Here is a 27,940-nt window from a genome sequence, read left to right on the forward strand (position 1 = left end):
AGAAGAGAGCTGAGAAAGCTAAATAGGCAAATTAGTTCCCGAGGACCGCTTGCTCAGCTTGACCAATGCGAGAAGTTACTTCTTGATCTTACTTGCTTTTGTTGTCTTGTAAAGAACAAAAAGTATATATTTTTGTTGTAAATGAAATGTTCATTTTCGAAAATTATGTTTGTTCTATCTCATAGAAACTTCTGTTAAGAATCAAACTATTAAAAGTCATTTGCAAATATTTAGATATTTAAACGGATAGATTAGAGTATAGAAAGTTAAAAGATTTCTAGATCTGACTATTAACAAGAGTTGTTAAGACAGGTCAGATACGTCTTACTCAAAGAGTTGAGAGTACATCAATTTAGTGGGAGGAAAGTGTGACTTCCTGGTCATTATTAGAATAAGATGCATTCCTATATAGTTTAATTAAAAGCCTATTGTACACTGACATGTTTACAATCACCTACTAAGACTAGCAATACCAGATTAATAATCTAGGACAAGTGGGAGAAATATTGGGTATGAGATACCGAAAGGTAAACCATGGGTATGGGATGCCCTAGTTTATTGTATTTCTCTATAAAACTCAGAAACTCAGTCTTATGTATTGGATATATAAGTTACCACTAGAGTTTTAGTCCAAGTGGGAGTTTGTTGGGTTTTATGTCCTAAAACTCATGGTTTGTAAACAATAGAACTTATTATGAAAATTCAATAAGTTGTTATTGAGTAGATGTTTTGCTTATTAGAAATCCAATAAACCTAAAAGTCCCTTGACTATTACATGAGTACTTGAACTTTATGTGGAGACATAAAAATGAATCAGGTACGAGTAAATAGTCAAAATAATTTATAGTATATGAATAAGGTTGGGTGTCTTATTCTGGTAACACTATTAGATAAGGCCTACTTTGTAGTTGTTACAAATAGTTGTAAAGTGCTACGAACGAAGTGATCCTAATTCGTACATGTTATGACATGAGGAGTGGGGGTGTCCTTGTGCAAAAGAGTTTATACAAGATCGGACCACGAAATCAGTCACTCTTATTTTATAAACGTTGTTTACTGTTTAAGACTGGCTATTTCAAAGTGATGACCTAGGTAACTTGACTTAATCCTGAGTTAACTATGAACTCCTGTTATTTGGGATTATCCTTATATTTGCATAGGTGATGGTTGGCTAACAGCGCCGACTCAATAACCTCCATTTCAGGGATAAGACTAGATAGATATTAGGGACATAGGGTGCAAGATGAAATTCACTCCTACCCGCTATTAGGGATAGTAGAGAGGTTGTTCCTTAAGTACTGATTCTAGGTCTTGAACAAAGACCCCACCCTCTCATTGGCCCGAGAGGGACTCAGTTTGTTGATTGGATCACAAATCAATTGTTCATTAGAGGATCAGTGGGACTTAAGGAATAAGAGGTAATTTCGGGGTAAAACAGAGATTGACCCAGCCGTTATTACGAACAACCTGTGAAGGGTTAACTTACTAATCATGGTTATATCGAGTGGACATAATATATCTACAGTGAGGGGAGTTCAATTATGGGCTTTAGTGAAGTGATCCATTAGTTAACGAATGGGGATTAATTCAGTCTAATGAGTTTGGCCAATTAATCTCAGATCATTGGAGCCCATGATCTGTAGGTCCGCAAGGTCCCCCTACTAGCTCGTAATGGATTAACTCTAGAGTAGTGTGATAAGTTAATTTGAAAACGTTCAAATTAGAATTAAAGGAATTAGTAATTATACGAGATATAATTACACGTTTAGTTTAAGAATTAAACAGAATTAGAGAATTAATATTTAAATATGGTTTAAATATATGAAGGTGGATTTGTGTAAAATTATTTATAATTTGATATAAAATTAATTTAGAATTATTTAAATTGTTTAAATAATTATTTATTAATTTTATTGGAAAAATTAATTTATGAAATTGATTTGTAAAATTAATAATTTTTTATTTTTGAAATCAATTTTTTTTTTTCTAAAATCAAATTTAGAATTTGAAAATTGAAAAATACACAAAAATGGAAAATCATTTTTTCCATTATCATCTTTAAGTTGCTCAACCATAACCCACCATTTTTAGGCTTCAATTATTCCAAGTATGAGCTGCATCTCATGCAGCTATCTTCTTTGCATGATGGTCTGCAATATATTGAGAAGATTGGAGTGAATTTGAGACATGCAATCGGGAGAATTTTTGCTAGAAAAATTCATGTGAAGAAGGTGTTCTTCAAGTGGGTTGCTGCTGTGAGCTATTCTCCAAGTTCCCTTGATTCAAGCTTATTTTGAGTCTCACAACTCAATCTAGAGCACAAGAGAATAGTGGGGAAGATCTTGTGGTAGTCTACGACGAGATTTGGAGAGATTTGCAGCTAAAAATCGAGATTTCAAGGGTTCTGCAAAGGTATGACTTGAAACCCAATTATTTCTGCAAGAGCATGCTTTATATTCTGCCAAAATTAATTAATTATAGTGTTTAATGATCCTTGTTACTTCCGCTGCCTGCTGATACAATCCAACACTATTAAGTTTGAAGTTGAATGAAACCCACTTTTCTTTTTTTTTTTTTTTTTTGGTCTTAGATGGTTCTTGTTATTGTTTAAAGAACTAGAAGAATAAAAAAAGTTTCATACTTTATTATTTTTCTTATTTATATGTGGACAAGAGATATGAATCATTGTTTTATGAAATGAATGAGGATGTTTTCTATATCATTTTATTTTAGTTGTATGGTAGTTTTTTATTTTCTTTCATAAAGATATTATATTCAAATTCAAATTAATATTTATTTTATAAAACAAAATACTAAATTAATAAAAATTAATTTCGTGAGAAAATAACATATAAAAATAAATTTAAACTAATAAGAAAAATAAAATTCAAATGATATTAAATTAATGAAAAGATTTCATGAGTGGTTGAAAGATTCTCATGTACAAATAAAACAAACACAGTTATCAATAATTCCTACGTAAAACATATTCTTATAAAACAAACATGGTTATCTAAAGATGCTAGACATCTACAATTCCAGCTATCTATGATTCCAGACATCTGTAAATTCCAGTAATCTACATTCCCAAAAAACAAACACCCCCTTAAATGTAATATAATAAGGTTTGAAAATAGGAAAAATTGGGTGCATAATGACAAATGACCCCTTTTTTTTAAAAAAAAAAATGTCAATTGACCCTTCGTTGACGTTATCACGATATGAGATTACAAGAATATTTAGAATAATCATCAGTAAAAGTGATGAAATATTCAAACCCTCCTCTTGCCTTAACATTCATTGGACCACAGAGGTCTGAATGTACAACTTCTTCTTTGGCCCTGTGACCTTTTCAGTAAAAGATCTTTTAGTCATTTTGCCTTCAATGCATGACTCACACACAAGTAAAGAATTTTCTTCTAACTCACTTAGAAGTCCATTCTTGACCAGTCTCTCAATCCTATTGAGATTTATGTGTCCTAATCTCATTTTCCTTTAAAGAAATTTTAAGTCTTTTATTTTGAGTTACCACAGTTTTAAACAATTTAGTATTTATGAGGGCTTTAGTTGCTAAGGGTCTTAGCACATATAAATTATATTCAAGATTAGCACAACAAATATATACTCCATTATTGTAAACAAACACTTTATTTACATGAAAATTTAAAGAGTAATGTTGTTCTAGAAGACATTTTACAAAAATCAGGTTCCTTTTCAAGTCTGGAATCACATATACATTATCTAATAAAATATAAAATTTCTGTAAGCAGAGTTGAAGCCCTCCCACTGCCATAGCTGAGACGACGTGTCCAGTTCCAACATGCATCGTCATCTCCCCAGCTTTCAGTTGCCGCCATGAACTAATTCCCTGAAATGAAGAACAAACATGGTTAGTGGCGCCTGAATCTATTATCCAGGCTTAATCATCATTTTCCACTAAACAAGTCTCCAAAACTAGTAAATCATATTCATCTTGCTTGGCCTTCTTTTCTGCTAAGTATTTGGGACAATTCCTCTTCTAGTATCCTTCGTGGTTGCAATGGAAGCAATTTCTTTTGCAGCCTTGGCCTTCTTGCCCTTCTGGGTAGCAACTGGTGGGCTAGTTTTCCCCTTTCCACATTTTGCAGCATTTGCCTCACCTTTCTGTTCCTTGGTTTTCATCAAGGACTGAAGGTCTGTAACTCATTGAGCAAAGTGGTCAGGTTGTAGTCAATCCTATTCATAACAAAGTTGCAACGAAACTGCAGGAAACTTTCAAGTAAAGATTCCAATATGAAGCTAACTTGACTGGCTTCATCGATGACAAACCCATTTGAAGGGAAAAACATTGAAGTGCAGCGGAATGCGGGGATCGTCCCAATTTTTGTTTTTCATAGAAAATCAGAATTACAAAATTAAAAGAAAGAAAGAAAGATTATGCATTTTAAGTAAAACTTATAGCATGTTTTTCTATAAGAAAGGGAGAAAGAAAAAACTCACATTTGAATAACCTTTTCTTAGAGAACTCCCTCGAACAAAGTCACAAACGAATCTCCTTCTTCAACAGGGATACCAACCAAATGGAGCCTCCTGTATCATCCTTAGGGATTGAGAATGACAGGAGATGTGGGCTCTGCCTTAGGGTTTTAAAAGAGGGAAGAAGATGGAGAGGAGGAAAGGATGGAGAAGAACTTTTTTGTTCTCTGTAGACTGTACCTTTCTGTGCAAGGTGAATCCAAAGAGTCTGCAGAGTTAAATCCACCAAATGTGGAAGAAGACCATCACCCTTTCACTGCACGGTCATTATGAGAGAAAAGTTAGGGGAAGGGAGTTGTAACTTCCTCCATTTTAATTAATTAATATTAATATTAATTTAATAAAATCAAGTTAATAATAATTATTATAATATATATAATAACAACCTTATTATATATATAAACTATATGTTGTCTCTCATATGACACATAACCTGTAATTTTATATTGTATCAAATACAATATAACCTATAGTTTTAATTTCTCTCAATAATACATGACATTTAATATAAATTACATTTATATTAAATTCAACTACAGAATCTAATTTATATAATTAATATTTGAATCATATTCAAATATTTAATTCTTCTCAACTTATTCATGTTATTTAATATAAATCATATTTATATTAAATTTAATTACATGAATCTCATTCATATAATTAGTATTTGAATCATATTCAAATTCCTCTCATATTACCTTACATTATAATGTATTAAATACGTTATATCAATTATATCACATATATAATTAATTTAATTAATTATATCATATATAATTAATTCCCTCAATTAATTTGAACACTTCAAATTAATCCAAAATTAATTCTCAATTACATCCCTATTGAGCTACAGAGGGGACCTTATGGACCTGTAGATTGAAGTTTCAACCGTACTTGGATAATTAATTAAACTCTTTAATTAAATTACCCAACATCCACTAACTGTCGGTCATTCCACTAAAGATCGATAGTTGCATTCTTCACATTACAAATATATTTTTGTGTCCATTGGATATAACCAATCAACGTTGCGATTACCCTTCATAAATTGCTTGTAAGTACAACTAGGGCAAAATGGTAATTACATCTACCTTCTTAAATACCACTGATCCCTCTAATGAACAATAAGTCATAGTCCAACTATGACCAAGTTCCTCTCGGACCAGGAGAGGGTGTAGCCACTATGTTCAAGCCCCAAAATCCGTCCTTAAGGGAGCAATTTATCTACTTGCCCCTGTACCGGGGAATGAGTGAATTCCGACTCGTGCAGTTGTGTTTCCAATCCCCAATTAGACCACTCCCTAAAATGGTAGGCTTATTGAGTTGGCAATCTGGTCACTCTCACCCATACAAATCAAAGGACCACCTTCATGAGCAAGAGTTCACAACTCACTTAGGATTCATGTCATGTCACCTATGGTCATCCTAGTGAAATGTAAGTCTCTATTATTAACAGCGTTATATAAAGAGACTAATCATTTCGTGGTCCGGTCTTATACAAACTCTTTATATAGGATACCTCGCTCACATGTCTCTATATGAATGATCAGGATCAGATCATTTGTAGCACTTTATAACACTTGTAACACCTACAAAGCAGGCCATATCCGTAATGTCACTAAGATAAGATACCTAGCCTTATCCATCTACTACAGACCATTTAGGTTATTATTTAAACAAGATCCTCTTGTATGTCTCTACATACTTGTTTAAATTACATAAAATAACCTAGAATCTTAGTTTATTGGAAGTATATACTTATAAAATAACACTTATTTTATTAACAACAATATGTTTATATAAAGTTTACAAACTACGAGACTATAAGTAGATTTAGGACACCAATCCCAATACCATTCATCTCCGCCACGTTGAAGTGGATCATCATGTTGAGAACGTGTTCTAGATGTCCCTTCTTGCATACGGGCATTGAAGATGTTTTTTAGAGCATCATGCCTGAGTTGTGTGGATAGTTGTTCGAACATCCCCGCAAGGACTCCATGATCTCACGAGCCGTGATCATGAGCTCGTGTCTCTTGACCAAGACTTTAGAAAGGCGCCAAGATATATGCTCGGACTTTCTCATTTTTCCATATCCAACACTCATATACCTCTTGAACGTTTTGAGGAGCATTTTGAGTAGAAATAGAAGGACAATCCTCCTTAAGGACAAATCTCAAGTCATCAATGATTAAAATCATATTGATTGTGTTTTTTCAAGTTATGCAATTTTTGCCATTAAGTTTATCGGCAGCAAGTAAATTTAATGTTGTGAAAGTCATAATGAATTTTCTAAAACATACAAATTATTTATATTAGAATTCAAGCATTACCCATTTGAAAAACCAATCAAATTTAGCAAAAGAAGATAATGCATCCTATTTGACATCCATTTTGCAATGATGTTTCAGTAAGGCAGGGTAAAAGTCACCGTAGGGTGAGCAGGTACCCCTTCACTGAAATGAGACCGTCTCAACCAATATACAGAACAACTCCTTGTTACTGTAAATATCAGTTACCATTGTTCAGTCTAGAAACTGTTAACTTGCTTTAACATTTTCTTGTAAGTGTAACCATTCATTTTAGATTCTAGAGTTCCGCCCCAATGAGCCAACTGTAAGAAAAAACTTATTAGGGCAAAAACTAAAGCAATCCTATCCATTTCTGGAGTTTGAGTAAAAGGTCATGCAAATGTCATCCGTAGGGGAACACAAGCAAAGGTGTCTCGAGGCTGAGCATGAAAATTTACTACAAACTAATGAGAGAGACCGAGGGATGTGTTGGCACACGCCCTACTCTCACTTATTATAAACACTCTCTCCATTCACCTTGGTATTGACCTACAGACACCATCCGTAAGGGGATACAAGCAAAGGTGCCTCGAGGTCGAGTATAGATCTCACAGTATGAACTTTGAGGGAGATACGTCAAAAGGAAAAATGAAATATTATATACCACATTTTCCTCTCATTGAGCATTTTACCTAGAGTTAATTTAACTTAGAAAAATATGGCTAATTATTTTACTAAGTGAATTGTTTAAATTTGCCCAAAAATAAAACTTACTTTGGATAGTTAAACAAATTTTATTAATGTTCATTAAACACTTTAATAAACCTTAATCAATATTTGCATGCTTATAGCAAATCTATCTAATTCACTTTTCTAGGTAAGTTCCTAGGTAGAAGTGTTCCGTTTCTATCAACTTAAATACCCCAGCCTAGATAGAACTTGTCTTAGACAAAAGATTCCTAAAAGATACATTTGCTACAAATTTAATCTTTTAATTAAAACCAATTTAATTCTATTCAACTGATTAAAAGATTAAAATAATTTCTAATCTCATTAGAAATGTGATCTTAGGTCAATGTGAATCATGTTTCAAAACTATTTTAAAAATGATTTTAACCCATGATTTGCATGCAATTATGAATTATTAATTTTAATTTTTAATTTCATTTAATTATAACCTTTAAAAAAGAAATGAAATAAATTAAAACCAATCATTGCATGTGGAAGCATACTTAGGTAAACTATAACAATTATAAAATAACCTAAAGTAATGTTATGCTTCATATAATTCCATTTCATTACTTAACATACATAACACTTATATAATAAAGCAATGAAATAATTACTAACATATATTCATACATAAATCTAACTATATATTATAACACTTATAATACAAGTGATGCGTGACTATATTATTAATACATGCAAACATATATTATAACACTTATATTATATGATGCATGAACATACTATAAAATAAATCATGCAACTATATATTATAATATTTATAATATAAATGATGCATGAATAATTCATAACATACGGTGGGATTTACTATATGAATAATTCATAACATATGGTGGAATTTACTATATGAATAATTCATAACATAGTTTAATTAATTAGTCTCATACCATTAGAACTTTCTATAGGTCCATTAATCTATTTATTAGCTCACTAAAGATTAAACTAAAATCATTTAATTTTGGATTAATTTGAATTGCTCAAATTAAATAAGGGAATTAATTGTATGAGATACAATTTATGTAATGTATATGAATACATCATAAGTAAACATTTAATGTTTCAAGTGGACTTTTAACTCTTCATCGTAGCTTGAAAACTTAGCTTAGAAGTAAACATTTAATGTTTCCAGTATACTTTTAGCTTTGGCTTTTAACATTGTCACTTATTTCCATGATAGTCGAAGTTGGTCAGAAGGGGTAGTCAAAACTAATCACTTGAGGTGGTCATCACCAAAATTGGGCATAGAATGTGGTTTTCGCAAGAGTTGGTCGTCAAAGTAATTGTCGGAGTTGATCGTTGAAATTGACACAAGATCGATGACCATTAGGCCAAGTCATTGGAAACATTGGAAGGAAGAAAATTATTTTAATGACTAAGTTGTACATAGAGCAACTATAACTAGAGATGTCCACAGAACATGGTGGAAACAAAGATGGCTTCCCCATCCCCACCCCCATTTCATTTCCCATTTCTATAAAATTGCCCACTTAATTTCTTTGAGGTCGAGGTGGAGTTTCCCACAAAATTATTTCCGTTTAAATTTTTTATATAAAAAAATCAATGATATAATTTGTTCAAGAAAAACATTCAATTAAATAATTGATTTTCCACTACAATGAAAAGGTCAAAACCCTCTTAAATTAAATTAAATTTCATATTAAGTTATTAAGTTATTGAGTTTCTAAAAATAATTGAAACATATCAAACTACTCATGCAATATCATTATCTATACATATAAGTTCAAAATAATACAAACACATACACATATCCTTGTATGTGTGTATATGTAAATTTTTTTAAAAAAAATTAATGAAAAATAAACAAGATGATGAATGGGGATTTCCCGTCCTCGTCTCCATCTAACTCACAAGAAATTTTCTTCTCCTACTCCTTATCAAAATTGGGATTCCCAAACCCATTAGAGGTAGATCCCACAAGAAAAACGGGCATCTCTAATTATCGCACAAGGAGTTAAAATATTTCTTACCCCATTTTCTTAACACACACCTCAAACATTGAGTAGGTTATTATAGCCCCCTGCAATTCAATATATAAGATACCATTTAATAATTTCCCATCATTCAATGTAGAGAATCATAGGGAAAAAGAATCATTTAACCTAACAACCTATCTTAAGCTGGAAGCAAGATCTAACTTCTAATTGTAATTCAAATACGTCTATTAAGAACTAAAGATTATGGTTGCCTTTGAGTTCTTGACAAGCATCGCAAGCTTACATAGATTTCTCTACTCAAAAAGTTCTATTTTCCTTTGTTGAATTACTAAGCTTTAGCTAAAATCTCAAGATCCAATCTCGTAGAAGAGTTGGAATAGCTTTACATTTTCATTATCACTATAGAAGTCTCATTCTCTTGACATCTCAAACCCAAAATAACAAGTGGGAATGGAACTTCCTATATTAGGCTTTCCATTCCCCAATTCAATGATCAATCTAAGCGTCCAGAGAACAGTATGTACAATTTGAAAAAAATGCGTTAGAGCCCACAAAGTGAGCAACGATATGATTTTGAAGAATTGTAGTAGAACAAAGGCAATAATCATAGAGCAAGTGAAAAACATATTGCTCCAAGGTTGATAGATCAAAGAGTTAGTTGACCTTTTCTTGCACTGGGATTATATAATCATATTCATATCATAATCATCCTTAAAGTAGCTCATGATCTTCCCTTTTTCTTCCAGTGATGACTATCAATAAATTCGTAATCGATCTTTAAGTTCAGCTCTGTGGTAAGGAGAAATCAGAGTAGATTTCAAATTTTTAAAAGCTGAAGGCGTGTCCAAGGAATGTGAAAGATAGTGTCCAAGCAGTAAAAAGTTGATAAAGGGATCAAATGAAGAGCTTTATAGATACATTTTTTTTTTCCAAATAAATGAAGTTGGCTGATCGAAACTAACCTTGAAATCATCTGGCAAGCACGCAAGAACTTTGGACCCAGTTGAGACAGAAACATCCCTTTCTCCTACAACTCTGAAAAAATCATGAGTTATAAGTAGGATGGTAACATTCATCACTGGCATCTAATGTGTTACTTTCTTCATTTTATGTATCCTCCTGGCATTGAGCTATTCCTAATGTAATTGTCAGGCATCATTACGTAAATAAATAGAGAGTAGAAACTAACAGGATGACATACTAGCATAGTAGAGTAACAGCTAAAACATAACAATTTGATGGTACCTTCTTATGACTCGCCAATTCACTCAACCGAATTTGCCATTTGGACCTTATGCAAACAGCCAAATCCGTCAACCCTTTTATAAGGATCATCATTAACCGGTAACAAAAAAAAAATTGTTCCTTGTAAAACTACTCCAATACAGTCAATTTATATCTTGCAGAAATGAGATTCAATGATGACCACATGACGTGACTAATTAATGTCACGGTATTTCTTCTCTTAAGCAAACTAGAAAAAATTATTCTCTCATATGGAGGCTACATGATGACAAGGTAAGGCACAAGGAATGCATCCAACAATAATTGATTTCAACAAGTTAAGAGTGATGCATATATCTTCTGTAGAGCACTTCAAACTAACGTAGGCTAGGATACCACAAGTTATCATGATACTAATCACCTTTGAAACTAAAGCCCAAATTAGTAAATTAGAGGGTAAATAGGTTAAATGAACCCCAAGGAAAATCTGCTCATATCATGCTAGCATGGCCTTAACTGGTCCTAATTCTGAATCCTATCCCCAATAAGCCATCTACCCTCACAAATTATCTCCCCAATCTCCCACGAGCTCTCAGAGCTCCCGAATTATCTCTTTTTCTTGAAAGCCTTTAAAACAAACAAAGAAAAGTTCTTATCATAAAGTATTTTGACTCGATACTCTAAAATTTTGGAAAACTATTAATATTGTTGTATTGACTCAGAGAGGAGAAAACGAGCCTTGATTTGATCGTGAAAGCACCCACCATGAAAAATTGCCAAGATCATTCTAAGGACGGCTTGCCTTGCACCCCACACTGGTGCGACCACATGTATACTAAGCTCACAAGGCCTCATCGCATCATTTCACCTGCACAGCTAATGCACAACATCAGCAGCAGGCCAATTCACTAGGGCTCCCATATCAATCCCTATCAGCAGTAAATTCATTAATAGCAAGGCAAAAGGATATTTTAGTATTTTGATGCATGGAACTTCAACTTACATGCATAACGTACCAAAGAGAGAGCTGAGCGTGGTTAAAAAATCAGAAGGGAAATGTGTGCTTTAGAACCTTAGAGGATAGATTGCTCTACATTTTTCTAGGGAATCCTTCGAATTATCGCAACTTAGTAAACTGTTTGCCTCAAAACGTTAGATGAAAAGCATTCACTGGAAAAAAACACAAGCCCCAACAAAAAAGGGAGCCTAGCCCTAACCACGAAAAAGGGATGCAATATAAACGAACAAGACCAAGCTCATAAGTTTTTGGAATCTGTTCTTTTTACAACTTTTTCTTGGTGCAAAATAAAGGACCCTTACAAACACTATAGTTTATCTTTCTTAGTTACCAATTGGCAATCTCTCTAGTAATCCCCACCTATAGGTGTTTTAGGGTTCTTCCCTTATTTCATTTATCAATAAAATGTTTCTTTATTAAAAAAAAAGACTCATAATTAAACAAAACAAAAAAAATAGTGAACAATGCTGATAAGAACGTTAAACCTAGCCACCTTCCAAATCTTTCCACCTCTCAAAATTTCTATTATTCCTCTCAATCTTTACCCCACAAAACTGCAAAGAAGCTACTCCACCACAAAACTTTACCATACTCCTCGATGCAAGAAATCAAAAGTTCCTACTTCAACTAAACCATGCCATCTCTAATCCACACCCAACAAACACCAAATGCTCTCAACCAGTAGCTCTAAAGGTGGTGAGCAAATTGGCATGATCCCGATCCTCCTTGTGTATGCGATCCACGTGTATTAATGTATGCGATCCACGTGTATTAATTCTCATGTAAAACCTGTCACGCAAGCACATTAACCTTTTTTGGAGTTTTAACCTTGTAGAGAGAGGAAAAAACAGCGGCAACAAGAATAATGGCAAGAAAAACCCGAAGGATCAAGGGCCCAAATTCGAACATCCCTTCTCACATAATTACATGCTAGTCTTAAAAAAGAAAAAGACTTGTCCTCTTCCAATGCCCTGAAACCTTGAGAAATCCAAGAAGGGTTCGGAAAGGCAACACCAAGGCCACATGATGCAAGCTCTTATACAAAAGATGATATAACCTCAAAAACAAAACACAAAGAGCCTCATCCCCTACCTACTGATTCTTCCAAAAATAAACCTTCTCAGCAGAGCAAATGATTAGCTAAAAAGGAAAAAGAAAAGGGGGGTGGGGAGAGAGAGAGAGAGAGAGAGAGAGAGAGAGAGAGCATATGAGATAGCTTTTCTAGAGGGTTTCGCAAAGGCCTCTCAAATCATCACTTGCACCCCACTCAAAAGGATGAATGTCATATCTACTCACTAGTCACTATCACCCAGCTCCATAAAGAAGCGCCACAATTACTTTACCAAGAAGGTGTTATTATGTAAGACTTCCAATACCTAGACCAACTAAATCTATAGGCTTCAACACCACCTCCCACTTATCCAATTGTCCCTCCCTCGTCCTTCCACTCCCAAAAATAATTCTCATAACTCAAAATTTTCTCGTCCACCCCAAATGGAAATTTTAAAGAGGCATGAAATAAATTGGGACACTACTCAACATCATCCGAATAAAAGTGAGTCTTTCCTCATTAGAAAAGAAACATTTGTCCAAATAGAGAATCATTTGTTAATCTTTTCCACCACAAGATCCAAAAGGCCTAACTCTTCCGATTACCACCCAAGGAGCTGATACACCTTACAACCCCCCAAAGAAGCCCATGAGCTTAACTTGGAGGGGTAGAAATTTAAGCCAATAATTGAGCTCTTACCCAGTTAATCTTAAAGCCAAAAATCACTTTGAAAAGAAAAAAAAAAAAACAAAAACAAAAACCCATTAAGATTAACAAAAGACTTTTCCTTACCTGAACATAGAGTATGTTGACCCCTCAATCTCCCCATTCTTCATACACATCAACATTATTATTATTTTTTAAATGGAAATAGTTTTTCATTGAAGAAATGAAAAAAGGCTAATGCTCGAAGTACAATGAGACAAAATAAGCAAAACAAGAAGATAAAGCAAATACAACCACAAATAATCCAGAGTTGGACTTGACCAGAAAATTAACACAAATACAAACAAATATATCCCAAGATAGAACAAATTGGCACTTTGAACGAAAATTCCAAACACCACTGAATAACCAACAATCCAAAAACCCGAGCCACAAGAGAGGAACAAACCGACTTGAGAATTGGACAACCACAAGGTCTTACAACCAGATGAATCCAAATAGAAAAGGTCGCCAAGAGCTTGAGGAGGGGCAAACAAAATCTGAAAAAATCAACCTCCAACTATGACAACATGTTGACAAAGCCACCCTAAAAACAGCGGCCTCCAATAACTTGCTTCTTGAAACTGATCAAGCGAAGAAAACAATCACAACAAGGAGATTTTGAAGGCACTTTGAGCAATTAAGAGATCCATAGATCATAACCCAAAATATGGTACTAATTGTTCTTGGACAATTTGATTTCCACAAAGCTTTGTACAGATTTGAATCCATGGGAGAAGAGGCGACCAGATGCTTGAACAAAGATTTACAGAAACCAAGCCTGAAGCTTCCAACTTCCAACTTGTATCATAACTTCCCACTACTTTTTAACCCTCTAAAATTGCCAATAAAATCTGAAAATCCATCAGCTCTTCATCCTTCAGCAATCTACTTGGAAACAAAGAACACAATGAAGATGAATTCATCCTTATATCATTCCAGAAAGAGAATCTTGTGCCACTGCCAAGATTGAAGGAAGCAAGCTTTTTGACATGCAACCATGCTCGAGAAATAGTAATCCACCAGAAAAAGCAGGGCACAAAGGTCCAGCCAATATCTCTAGAGCCCCACAATGATTTAATGAAAGCCAAATCAAAATTCTCTTTTATTCTCCTAAAATCACAACTTATGTCAACCTTATATTCTTTACATCAACATTATATACCTAGACCTCCTAAAATTGCTACTTACGTGTTCCTAAGTTGTAAGTTCCACAATAACAAAACCTTCCACAAATTTTTCACTTTGATAAGTTCACTCAAACATTTGCATTTCACTACTCTCAGACAAACTATCTTGGCTACCACGAGTAGAATAAGGAATTATGATTAATTTGAGCAAACCTTTCATTTGTTTGAGCGGTCCCTCCAAATGAGCAAGATTATCCTTGACAAGTGCAGGCATTTTCTACAATCTACATTTAGAATCTCTCAATCAATCCACACGAGTAGAACTGCACATGGTTTAAAGAGATTTTTTTTACCATACAAATTTATAACCAGTAAGCATACTAGTCTACTAATTTTTTTCTTTTTTTTTTTTTTTAATAAGACATACTAGTCTACTAACTAATAAAAAGTTTTGCGAAGCATGGACATGGACACTTAGATCATAACTTTATCCCTCGGAAAATTTGCACTTTTATTAGAGTGTTAAATCTTTTATTCTGAAAAAATTATAAGATCTAGAAGGAAATGTCAAAGAAATACTAAACTTGCTCATTTTTCATCATACAAGTGGATCTACATAGTTGGTTTTTAATTATTTGCTTTTAGTTTATTTAAGACATTGAATTATTTATAAAAATGTTTATTTGAGTATGGATTATCTTCACATTTGCTGCTATAATCCATTGCATCGCTCAAAATTAGTAATTAGTTTCTTCACCTGAAACTCTAAACCCTTGTTTGCGGCCAACAGGTAGACACAAGTCTAAACGTCATATTAATTTAACATGAACAAGATATGACTTCTTATATTCTTTAGCTAGTTATGGTTCAAGTCAAGAGTTAGAAAGTGCAGGTGGAAATATTATTGAGCTTGGCTTAAGGCGTCACCCTTGAATTATCAGATTTATAGTTGTATTTTCAATATTCTACAGCTTTCAATTCCATTTTTGACATTTGGCAATCAGTTTCTAATAAAAGATACACTGAATAAGGCGCATTTAGTGTCCAACTCTTCCTAACCAGCCTTTAATTCTTCAGCATCTTTATTTGATAACACTCCTTCTGAAGGCTTTATTTTTTTTTTGAACAAGAAACAAACCACTTCATTAAGATAATGAAAGATGTTACAAGTGTATGAAAGGAAACAAACCATAAAGAGCAAAACTATTCAAAACACTAAATAACGCAAAAAGGATCAGTAAATGCACCAGGACATCTCAACTAGGTTGACACCTCCATAGCATTCTCATCATCTCCTAGAAGGACTAAAATTCCATTGCTGAGTACAATAGTAAGAAGATTTGGCATATGACAAGGCTTACAACCGAAAGATAAACTGAGAATTAAAAACCATAACTAGGCTGTTACAAAATCAAGAGAGCGGGAAGATGAAGGCATTCCAATTGAGATTGATGTCTTGGATGGAGAAGTCTTGAAAAGCTTTGGAAAGAAGCACCAAGAGGAGGCTTTGATATGAGCGATATCAAATTTAAAGGAGCTAATAGAAGCTTTGTCTTGAAACACTCTTTGATTCCTTTCGAACCAAAATTCTGATAACAAAGCTTTAACTGCGCTGGTCCAAAGTAATCTTGGCTTCTTCAAATATGGGCCGATCAAGAGTTGAAGCACATTAGCCTTAAAATCATTATCAAGAACCCAGCTGACATTGAAGCACTTAAATAGACTTGTCCAACAATTTTCTGCAAAAACGCACTGGAAGAACAAGTGTAAGAGAGATTCTGAGTTTACCCAACAAAGAGAGCAAACCTGTGGAGAAATATAATGAATAGGTAACTTCCTTTGGAGGATATCTGCACTATTAAGCAAGCCATTCAGCATGATCCATATCAATATATTTACCCTTCTAGGACTCTTGGACTTCCATGAGGCTGATTCTAGTAGCAGACCAATTGGGGAGGAGAAGGATAGATGCTTTACAAGAGACTTGACTGAGAAAAATCCACTTGGTTCTAAAGACCACCTTCTTTTATCAGGAAGCGAATTAAGTTTACAGTGGTAGAGTTTTCCAGTCAAGAGCTGGAAGTATTCTGCCTCTTCATCCTTTAACAGTCTTCTAAAATGGGAAGTCCAAGAGGTTGAAGTCTCATCCCAATAGTCTTGTAATGAACCTTCGGGTTTGGTGGAGATGGAGAAAAGATTAGGGAATGAGACTTTTAGAGGAACCATTTCCAATCAAGGATCACACCAAAAACTTACCCTTTCACCATTACCAACTTTGAAGGCTGCCAAGGAGTCCACTTTTAACCAAAATCTTGAGATGTTAATCCAGGGGCTTCTAAGACTGCGGAAAGATTTATCATTGGTGTGCCAACCAAACTTACTTCTTCCATGTATGCTTATAATTACTTTCCTCCAAAGTGAGTTTTCCTCAATGATGAACCTCCACCCCCATTTTGCTAGAAGACTCTGATTTTTGAGTTTCAAGCCACCAATACCAAGACCACTATCTTCTTGGGACCGTGAAACTAGGCCCCATTTAACTAGATGATTTATTTTGCTTCCGGAATGCCCTTCCCAAAAAAAATTCCTCAAAATTCTTTCTAGAATTCGAATCACCTTTTCTGGCATATGAAAAAATGACATATAGTAAGTTGGTACATGAGAAAGAACCGACTTACAAAGGGTGGAGCGACCTCCTCTTGAAAGGTTGTATCTCTTCCATTTGTCCAATTTACTTTGAACTTTGTCGATCACTGGTTGCCAAAAAGCCAATTGTTTAGGGTAGCCCCCTAAAGGAAGACCGAGGTACATGAATGGGAGGGAGACAGCCTTGCAATTTAGAATGGCAGCTTCTGATTGTAACTTGAAATGGTCGATATTGATACCACTTAAAGCTGATTTTTCCCAATTGACCTTCAACCCGGAACACCACTCAAATAATTCAAGTATTTTCTTTAGATTGCTAAGCTTTTCTTTGTCATCTTGGCAGAAAATTAGAGTATCATCCGCAAATTGCAAAAGAGGAACATGAATTCTATCTTTGCCAACGATAAAGCCTTCAAACTTGCCTTTTTCTTGAAGTTGGGATAGTAGTGCATTCAGGACTTCACTGACTAATAGAAATAGGAAAGGAGAAAGAGGGTCACCTTGCCTTATTCCTCTTGAAACTTGAATTCTACCGCGAGGTCTTCCATTTATGAAAATTGAGAATTTTATGTTAGAAATACAGCCCATCATCCACATAATCCATCTTGAGTCAAAATTCTTTTCAACAAGAATTTTTTTAAGAAACTCCCAATCAACAGAATCAAAGGCTTTTTCTAGATCAAGTTTTAAAATCCACCCTTTTTTCCCCTTGGAACGGTAGTCTTCAACCACTTCATTTGCTATAAGAATTGGGTCTAATATTTGTCTTCCTTCGATAAAAGCACTTTGTGAAGCCTCTATTATACTTGGCATTACCTTTTTCAACCTCTCCGCTAGCACTTTAGCTACTAATTTGTAAGATAAAGTAGTTAGACTTATTGGTTTGGAATCACATACCTGAACAACATCCTTTTTCTTTTGAACGAGGCTGATGAAGTTTTCTTTTATACATGAATTCAACTTTCCATTGCTGTAGAAGTCTTCAAAAAGTTCTAGGAATTTATCCTTGAAGAAATCCCAAAATTTGATGAGGAATTCAGCTGTAAAACCATCCGGTCCAGGGGCCTTATTTTTACCTAACAAGTTTAAGGCAGATTTGATTTCTACTAAAGAGAACCTTGTTGTCAGCTTTGCATTTTCAGCAGTAGAGACTTTGGACCATTTCAGGTTGAGAGGGACTATTCTTTGTCCTGGATACTTGGTGTACAGATTGGAGTAGAAGTCTATGATGAGGTCTTCAATCTCTTTGAACGAATTGGTTGCTACTCCTTGGTCATTTATGAGCTCGGATATAAGATTCCTTCTTTTTTTTGCATTAAAAAATCTGTGGAAAAATTTTGTATTTTCATCCTCTAAACTTAGCCAATTAAACTTGCTTTTTTGTCTTAGATTTCTTTCATCAATTCTATATAGGGAAGATAGTTCAGCTATCAAAGAATTTCTCAAACTTCTGTCTGAATCTGTTAACCCATGAGTTTCTACTTGTTGATCAATCTCCTCTAATTTTCTTAATAACACTTCCTCACTTGATTTTCTTGCTGTCTCAAAATCTGCATGCCAAGCTTTAAGGGCTGTTTTGACTTTTCTTAGCTTAATAGAGATGACGAAGCTGGCCCAACCTTGCTGAACATCCATTGATAAAGTGTCTTTAATAATTTTACAGCTTTCTACTATGGATAACCAACTGTTACAAAATCTGAAAGGAGATGGCCCCCATTCAAACGATCCGGCTTCAAGAAGAATTGAAAAATGATCTGAACATATCCTTGCCAATCTTACTACTCTAGTATTTGCAAAGGTATCATCCCAAATGTGTTTTTGAATGGGGAACTTGAGGAGGAAGTCTATATGAGCCCCCCTCCCGGGTTCGAGAGTCAATTAAAAAATAAGGTGTGTAGATTGCGGAAGTCACTATATGGATTGAAACAATCTCCAAGGGCCTGGTTTGACAAGTTCACAACGTTTGTGAAAGCACAGGGGTATGTTCAAGGGCATTCCGATCACACTCTGTTTATAAAAAGATCAACATCAGGGAAGATAGCTGTTCTTATTGTCTATGTTGATGACATTGTTTTATCTGGGGATGATGATGTAGAGGTCACGAGACTAAAAACAGAGATGGCTAGAGAGTTTGAAATTAAAGACCTCGGGAAGCTAAGATACTTTCTGGGAATGGAAGTGGCTCGCTCAAAAAAGGGTATATCAGTTTCTCAACGAAAATATACTCTGGACTTGCTAAAAGAAACAGGTATGACTGGGTGTAAACCTGTTGACACACCAGTAGAATACAATGCGAAACTCGGTGATAAGAATGATAGAATTCTTGTTAATCGGTTAGTTGGGAAGTTGATATACTTGTCTCACACAAGACCAAATATTTCTTATGCAGTAAGTACTGTGAGTCAGTTTATGCAAGTTCCTTGTGAAGATCATATTATAGCAGTTGAACGTATTCTTCGGCATCTGAAAGGAACTCCTGGTAAAGGCCTAATGTTCAAGAAAATCGATAAACGATCTGTTGAAGCTTACACTGATTCTGACTGGGCAGGGTCTGTCGTTGATAGAAAATCTATGTCTGGGTATTGTACGTTTGTCAGGGGAAATCTAGTCACCTGGAGAAGTAAAAAACAAGGAGTTGTTGCTAGAAGTAGTGCTGAGGCTGAGTATCGGGCCATGAGTCTAGGGATTTGTGAATAAATCTAGTTGAAGAAAGTATTATCAGATCTCCAGCAAGATAATGAGTTTCTAATGAAATTGTTTTGTGATAATAAAGCCGCCATCAGTATTGCAGACAACCCAGTTCAACATGACAGAACTAAACATGTAGAGATAGACAGACATTACATTAAGGAGAGGTTGGACAGTGGAAACATATGCATTCTTATATTCCTTCAAACCAACAAGTTGCTGATGTTCTTACAAAAGTGTTACTGAGACAAAATTTTAATTATTGTGTAAGCAAGTTGAGCCTTGTCGATATTTATGCTCCAACTTGAGGGGGAGTGTTGAAAATAGGGTTATTAATCTAGGGGCATTTATGTAATTGTGTAAGACCCCTAGGGTTTCCTACTGTCTATTTATACAATATGTCCCTGTGTGTTCAATGTATCAGATTTAAAATAGAATAAGAAAAGTCTTTATATCGTGGTTTTTCTCCCTGTACTAGAGTTTCCACGTAACCTTGTGTTCTCTAGGGTTTCCATGTAACCTTGTGTTCTTCTCCTCTGTTCTTTATTTTTTAACAAAAGGTATAGGGGAGATTGTTGTAGTAAGAGTATCCTTTTGGCTAATTTCTGAGTGTATTTCTCTATGGAGAACACTAGGAGTGATAGGGAAGCTCTCTAATCTTCCGGTGTATTTTCTTCTATCCTTTTATCTTTTTATTTTTTCTTTTTTGTAATGGTGAAATTCTTTTCTTTCTTTCTTTCTATCTTTTTTTTTCTGATACAGAAACCTCTTTCTTTCTATCTTTCTTCTCATATTCTAACTAATCCATTACCTATTCAATATAATTGTAGCACTGCCAAAAGTATGTTCCCTACTTGATCCATGCATTGAATGTTCATGAAATAAATTGAATAACAGTAGTCTTTATACCTTTACTTGTGTGCCAATTGCTACCGACTTGTGTTCTGTCTTTGGATGTAGATAGCATTAGTTCCTCTTCTCTCGGGAAATGCACAGGACTTCTATGAGAAACATTTCCATGAAATCCTTCTTCATCCAACTGGTAGGACTCTTCTTCTGTAATGGTGAAGTTAGTCCCACGTTCCAAGTGTACAATCTAGGAAAAAAAAAGATATGGCAGGGCATACCTTCATGATGTAAATGTGAATCAAATAGCATGAGATTTTGCTTGTGTGTACATGTAATATTCGTTCTGATTATTTGCTTTAATTTTTTTAAAATAAAATAACAGCCATGCCTTTCAAGAACAGAAGTAAACGCCAATAAAAACACAAGTCAGAACACATTGAAGAATGGGTGAAGAAGCCAAATGGAACAGATTAAAGAGGCTAAGTTTTTTAGAAAACAAGAAACAGCTCATGATATAATGAAAAGGAGATAGGAGGGCCATTTACAAGGGCATTTCCTTATTACAGAAAATCTAAAAAGTATGGAAAAAATTGAATACGGGATATGCATGTGAATGAGCCACAAGGAAGAACTGAGGTGCACAAGACCTCAAAGCTCCTCCCAAGAGAAACCTATATCTTGAAAGTTATTCCTGTTCCTTTCTAGCCAGATGGACTAAACCATAGGCAGAAAGGCACAGCCCCAGAAGTCAGAAGGACAAACAACTGATCTCCTCGGATGAACTCTTACACAGCACTTACCACTTCATACTCAACCTGAACAGGGGAACTTTGATTTACACCAACGGTGTGGAAACAGAGGCAATACCAAAAACATTTTCATGAAGAAGAAATATTGACGTAATAGAGTATAAAAACATAAAAGAAGTCAAAAGCATGTTTTCTTGACTAATTAAACACGGATAAAAGCAACGCAGGTCATACAAGAACACATCATGGCCAAAATAGAGATTGCGGAATAATGAATAACCTTAGATTTCATTTGTTAATCATAGAGATTTAAAAATTAAAAATAATAATAATCAATCTTTTAACAACTTAATATAAGGGAGGAAAGGCCAAAAGAAACCCTTGAAAGATAGAAGAATGCACATATCAAATACTGTTGAACGATGGAGTGGAAGAGAAGAGAAGAAAGAAAGGAGAGTAAAGGGATGGAAGGCAGGGTTTGGATGGTACTTCCGCTCAAGGTAAATGAACACATGCATATCAACATCTAATGAGAACATGGTCTCCATATCATCACATCATCTCTTGAATGATGTACAAAGACTGACTAGTTATATGTGTTGTTCTGGGGCTAGATAGAGTTTGAGATTTTTCATCACGCAAGGGATAAACATACGATTTTTATGCATGAGAATATCTGACCAACAAACAAACTAGAGAAAGAGAGAAATAGAGAGAGTACTTTACCAAGTAAGCCACAGTCAAAGCATTTTCTCAGCTCTCCAACTTCTGATTAAGAATGCTAGAAGCCAGCATTGTTAATTAGAAGTTGGAGAGCTGAGAAAATGAAGTTCTTTTGGCCTTTCCTCCCTTATAAAAACATAAAAGAAGTCAAAAGCATGTTTTCTTGATTAATTGAACACGGATAAAAGCAACACAGGTCATACAAGAGCAAATCATGGCCAAAATAGAGATTATGGAATAATGAGTAACCTTAGATTTCATTTGTTAATCATAGAGAAAATAAAAATAATAATAGTAAATCTTTTAACAACTTATATAAGGGAGGAAAGGCCAAAAGAAACCCTTGAAAGATAGAAGAATGCACATATCAAATACTGGTGAACCATGGAGTGGAAGAGGAGAAGAAAGAAAGGAGTGTAAAGGGATGGAAGGCAGGGTTTCAATGGTACTTCCGCTCAAGATAAATGAGCACATGCATGTCAACATCTAATGAGAACACGGTCTGCATATCATCGTGTCATCTCTTAAATGATGTACAAAGACTGACTAGTTATGTGTTGTTCTGGGGCTAGATAGGGTTTGAGATTTTACATCACGCAAGGGAAACATACAATTTTTATGCATGAGAATATCTGACCAACAAACAAACTAGAGAAATAGAGAAATAGAGAGAGTACTTTACCAAGTAAGCCACAGTCAAAGCATTTTCTCATCTCTCCAACTTCTGATTAACAATGCTAGAAGCCAGCCCTTGAAATGTAACATCTTCTGAAATTATACCATCTGCTCTCACTTCATTAACCAGTTCATATGCTTTTTCAATCATTCCAAGTCTAAGGAACCCAACAATAAGAACCGTGTAAATTATCACATCTGGTGTAAGATTATTTCTCTTCATATCATCAACCAAAAAACTTGCAAGATCCAAGCGTTTTAACTTGAGGAATCCATCAATTAAACAAGTATAAGTAACAACAGTAGGTGAACATCCTTCATTGGACATTTTATTAAACAAAGCACATGCCTTCTTCATGTCTCCCGTTCCACTAAATCCAGCTATCATAGACGTGTACAGAATCTTATCTGGACTTGTACCTTCTACAATCAATTTCTTAAATAATTTATATGCCCAATATGTTTCATTCCTCTGGCACAACATATTAATAATAATAGTAGAAGTGACAGTGTTGGGTGGAACTCCTAGTCTTTCCATTCTTTCATACAGCATTAATGCCTTTTTCATGTTAGAATGCTTTGCAAAACCATCAATAAGAGTATTATAATGTACCAACCCTGGAAATATATTCAACTTTAGCATTACAGGGAAAAGCTCCCACACCTTTTCTGGTCTTCCTTCCTCACATAATCTCTTCATGATTATATTGAAGGTGTATGAGTTAGGCATAATATCGTGATCTTTCATATAAATCATAAATTTCAGGGCCTCCTCTAAGTTCCCTTCTCTGCAGTACCCATGAACAATAAAATTGCAAGTCCTCGTATCAGCCAAACCACAGTATTTTACCATGAGATTGAGAAGTCCTGTGGCTTTATCAAAGCGTCCCATCTTGCAAAGCCAACAAATCTTTCCACTAAAATTAAAAGCATCAGGACATAAATCGTCTAACATCTCACCCAAAAGTTTGTCAGCATACTCCATATTACCGTGTAAACAAAATCCTCCAATCAAAATGTCATAAACAATCAAGTCATATTTGTAACCAAGTTTCTGAAGGTTACGAAAAATATCTAGGGAGAGATCCATCAATCCGCTCTTACAAAGACCATAAATCAGAGACGAATAGCTGACTAGGGATGGTTTTAGTTGACAAAGTTCCATGTCCTCAATCAGATCGAGACCTTTATTATTTTCTCCTCTCTTGCAGAACCCATCAACCAAAATACTATAACTATATGCATCTGGTAGTATTCCATAACTCCTCATTTCCTGCAAAACCTTCAAAGCTTCCTCTGGCTTACCCTCTTGACAAAATTTATGAAGAATTGGATTATAACAATAAGCATTAAGAGGTTGGTTCTTGAGTCTCAGATCTTGAATGAAGTCTAAAGCAGTCTGACCAGAAACAACTTTACAAAGTGCATGGATGTAAATGCTGTACGTTACAACAGTTGGTTTCTCACCACTCCTCATTAATTCCTCTAGGAAAAAGGTTGCTTCTTTAATGTTGACATCACGCCCATTTAATCCTTGGCAAAAGAAGTTCATCATAATTGTGTAGGTATATACAGTAGGATTTGGGCCAGAAGCCTTCAAATCCTCAAACAAATATCTCGCCAAATCTTCTCTGTTTGCTTCAGCCAAGCACTTGAGCAAAAAATTGCATGACGAAATATCTGGCTTAATTCTCATTTTCTTGGCTTGAATAAACACTTCCACAGCATTCTCAACCATTGAATTTCCAGAAAAAACTTTTATAAGCAAGTCAATCACGATACTTGACTTTTCCACAGCATAATTTGAGTCCATAAGAAATGGGAGCAATGCAGATAAATCTTGCTCAGCCTTCCTAGTGTTGGAAACAATATCTCTAAGAAGAGAGTAGACTTCCATCTGCATTTCCGCCAATGCAAATACATGAACCATAATTCTAAATGCACATAGAGAGTTCAAATACCCATAACGTTTCACGGCTGTTGAGAATCTTATCTGCCTCGCAACCCTCCAGTTCAAAGATTTTAGTACCCGAACAACTATAGGAAAGAGCTTCCCCTTCCTCCTAACAATTGAACGATTTCTTTTGAAGTTTTCTTCAGGAAGCACTTTAATTTGAGCTACTGGACTTTCATCAAACACAAGGTCTTCCACCAACAACACAGACAAGGAAGAATAGCACACTCTTCTTGAAAAGAGATGGTAGTGAACTCGATTGTCGAGCAAAAGCAACTCAGATGAACATATTTTCGAACATGGACAAATACCCATGAATGACTAAGTTGAACTTGAATTCAAACAGCTCAAGGAGGCTAATTTCCAACTTTCTGGAGGTCTAAAAATTAAGCGATAAGACAAAATGGGTAACTTCGAAGTTAAAGAAGCTTCTACTACACCTTAGCTACGAAGTGAAAGCCTCGGAACTGCAGGGGTTGAGGGATTGTGTAGAGAAAACGCCCATCTCTGGAAGTCGACCTCGAGATGGAACATTGTGGAACGACGTGAGGTTGCAATAGAGAGTGAAAGGGCTGCCGACGACCCAATGGTAACGGTAGAGATGAAGGAAGAAGAAAGAAATCAAAGATTGGGCTTTTTTTTACTGATGGTCTTATTTAGGAGGTCCAAATGAAAAATGGTCACATGTTGAAAAAGTAATGAAAACTGTCCTTCTGATGATATCATCTATGTGTAATTTTACTATTTCGACCCTGAGATACACCCCGTGCGTCTGGGTCTATCAAGAAACTTGATCCTCGATTACTCATCACTCGATCTCATATTACTCATCACACGATCCTCGATGCACGGTCACTCGATACCTAAATGCATGATCACTCGATACGTGTGCAATCGACCCGTGTATACTTGATCATAGTCACGTCATACTTGATACTCGATTAATGTATACTCGATCATTTTGAACTTTTTGAATTCTTAACCCATTTGAAGTCCATTATTTCACCACTTCAACTCGTTTCTCAGACTATTCTCTCTCGCCTTCCAATTTTATATCCCTCGACAACTGCACCTCTACACTCGAAACTCTCTTCATTCTCTCTACAATAGGTAATATCCTTCTCTTTGTTTATATTTTGACATCATTCGTCTATCTGTTTATTATATTTTGGCATCATGTTCCTCGACATGCACTTGCATGTTCCTCGATACTCGACCGATACGGTTTTTCATTTCGATTTCATATCTTGTATGTTTGGTTGGAGCTCGCACTTTTTTCATTTTGGTTTTCATATTTTTGGTATTTTGGATCATCTAGAGTTTAGGATTTGAGTAGGATAAGTCATGAAGGTGGAAAATCAAACCGAGCCGTCGTGTATCGTGTATCGTGTAAGGGGCACTATGTAGCATTTATCGAGTAAGGGGCACTATGTAACATGTATCGTGTATCTACTATCGAGCAATCACATATCGTGTATCGTGCATCGAGTATTGTACATCGTGTATCGAGTATTGAACAAAATGCTTAATTTTTTGTGTTCTTTGTTATTCTGTGTAGTATGGCTAGACAATTCAAGATTCCTCCCCAGGATCGTTTCCCAGGCTAAGCAACCAGCCTATCCTCTCACATTAGGGCGGCTAACGAGATTGTGAAAGAGAAGCTTACTCCCACTTAGCTTGCCCTATTCAAGAAGACGGTATTTGGGCGATTCGTGGACACGGACATTATCTTCAACAGTCCATTGGTCCACTATATTCTATTGAGGGAGGTTGTACACAATAGGAAGGATGCAATGACTTTCGATTTGAATGGTACAGTTGTTACATTCTCCAAAAAAGACTTCCTGTTGGTGACGAGATTGTGGTGATCACCTAATCCAATAGCTGTGATGAGGGATGAAGCACTTGGATCATTGCATAGTAGGTACTTCAACAATAATTTTACAAGGGACATTCACATTAGTACCTTAGAGACAGTGTATAAGGAGATAGAGTTTGATAACGACATGGATGCTGTGAAGATGAAGTTGCTCTATTATACTGAATTGGGTATGATGGGAAGGGAGAAGACAAGGGCCAATGTTGACAAGACATAATTAATTGATGTGGAGGATTTAAATTACTTTAATTCCATGGATTGGGGAAATGCTCTATGGGAGAGGACATTACTTGGACTACAACGAGGATTGAGTGGTAAGGCAAATAACTATAAAAGAAGGTCCAAGAACAATAAGAACTACATTATCAAGTACAACCTACCGAGTTTCCTCATGCATTCCAAGTAATATCCATTTATTGGCCATACAAAATCTACTTATTTTAGTTACAATATTAGTTGTTATTTATTCTTGTTTTATAATCGTTTATGAATTATGGTAGGTGTGGGCATACGAGATCATATCAATGGTTGTCAGAAAAGTTGCAAACCGACTGAATAGACATGTCGTACCTTGATTCTTGAGGTGGGAGTGTTCATACTCACCGCCGACCAAAACAATATTGCGAGACGTGTTTAGTTCAGCGAGGTGAGTGTATTACATCAATATTTACTTGGATTTAAGGTGAATGACACATATAACTAACAAATTCTTCATTGTACAGACAAGGATCACACCTACACCACCAATCATGTCGGATAGAAAGAGGCGGTATAGAGACACTAAGGTTGATGAACGACCCGTATACAAGTGCATTGATGCTGAGACGAGCTTCTCAAAGTCACATAGATCACACCATGATGAGGATGCTCATAGTCACTCTAGTGACTACGAGAGTCACAAGCATCGTTCCTACGAGCCAGAACTCGATGATAATCAGTCTCACAAGCTCCCTACTAACGAGCATGTGTCCCCAATTGAGGAGCAAGTGTCACCTCGGTCGAATACATCCCATTTGGAGTCCACGAGGGGTGCGGTCTTTCATACATCACTTCGTGATATAGACCAAAGAGTGTCTATGATGAAGCATAAATTGGACGATGTGCAGTTAGACTTGAAAGATGTGAAATCTGACTT

General features: G+C 35.3%; 1 protein-coding gene across 41 annotated transcripts; it reads right to left on the bottom strand.

Moving 5' to 3' along the window:
* Positions 1-3,656: 3,656 nt before the first annotated feature.
* LOC120092216 (pentatricopeptide repeat-containing protein At1g63400-like) lies at positions 3,657-25,548 on the bottom strand. 41 transcript variants are annotated; one of them, XM_039050479.1, is made up of 8 exons: positions 22,980-25,547; positions 20,886-21,032; positions 14,856-14,965; positions 11,503-11,606; positions 10,760-10,805; positions 10,477-10,549; positions 4,696-4,771; positions 3,898-4,569 (listed from the first exon to the last, which is right to left on the bottom strand). In XM_039050479.1, the coding sequence occupies exon 1, from the start codon at positions 25,239-25,241 to the stop codon at positions 23,007-23,009; it is 2,235 nt and encodes a 744-aa protein (XP_038906407.1). In that variant the 5' UTR covers positions 25,242-25,547; the 3' UTR covers positions 3,898-4,569; positions 4,696-4,771; positions 10,477-10,549; positions 10,760-10,805; positions 11,503-11,606; positions 14,856-14,965; positions 20,886-21,032; positions 22,980-23,006. The 41 variants fall into 41 exon arrangements, 39 of the variants coding, with proteins under 39 accessions (XP_038906384.1, XP_038906398.1, XP_038906387.1 ...); XM_039050456.1 differs by adding an exon at positions 3,657-3,868 and having other exon boundaries at positions 4,480-4,569; positions 10,477-11,606; XM_039050484.1 differs by lacking the exons at positions 3,898-4,569; positions 4,696-4,771 and adding an exon at positions 3,660-3,868.
* Between the last annotated feature and the right edge of the window lie 2,392 nt (positions 25,549-27,940).

This window comes from Benincasa hispida, chromosome 11 (assembly GCF_009727055.1).
Source record: "Benincasa hispida cultivar B227 chromosome 11, ASM972705v1, whole genome shotgun sequence".
Classification (NCBI taxonomy): domain Eukaryota; kingdom Viridiplantae; phylum Streptophyta; class Magnoliopsida; order Cucurbitales; family Cucurbitaceae; genus Benincasa; species Benincasa hispida.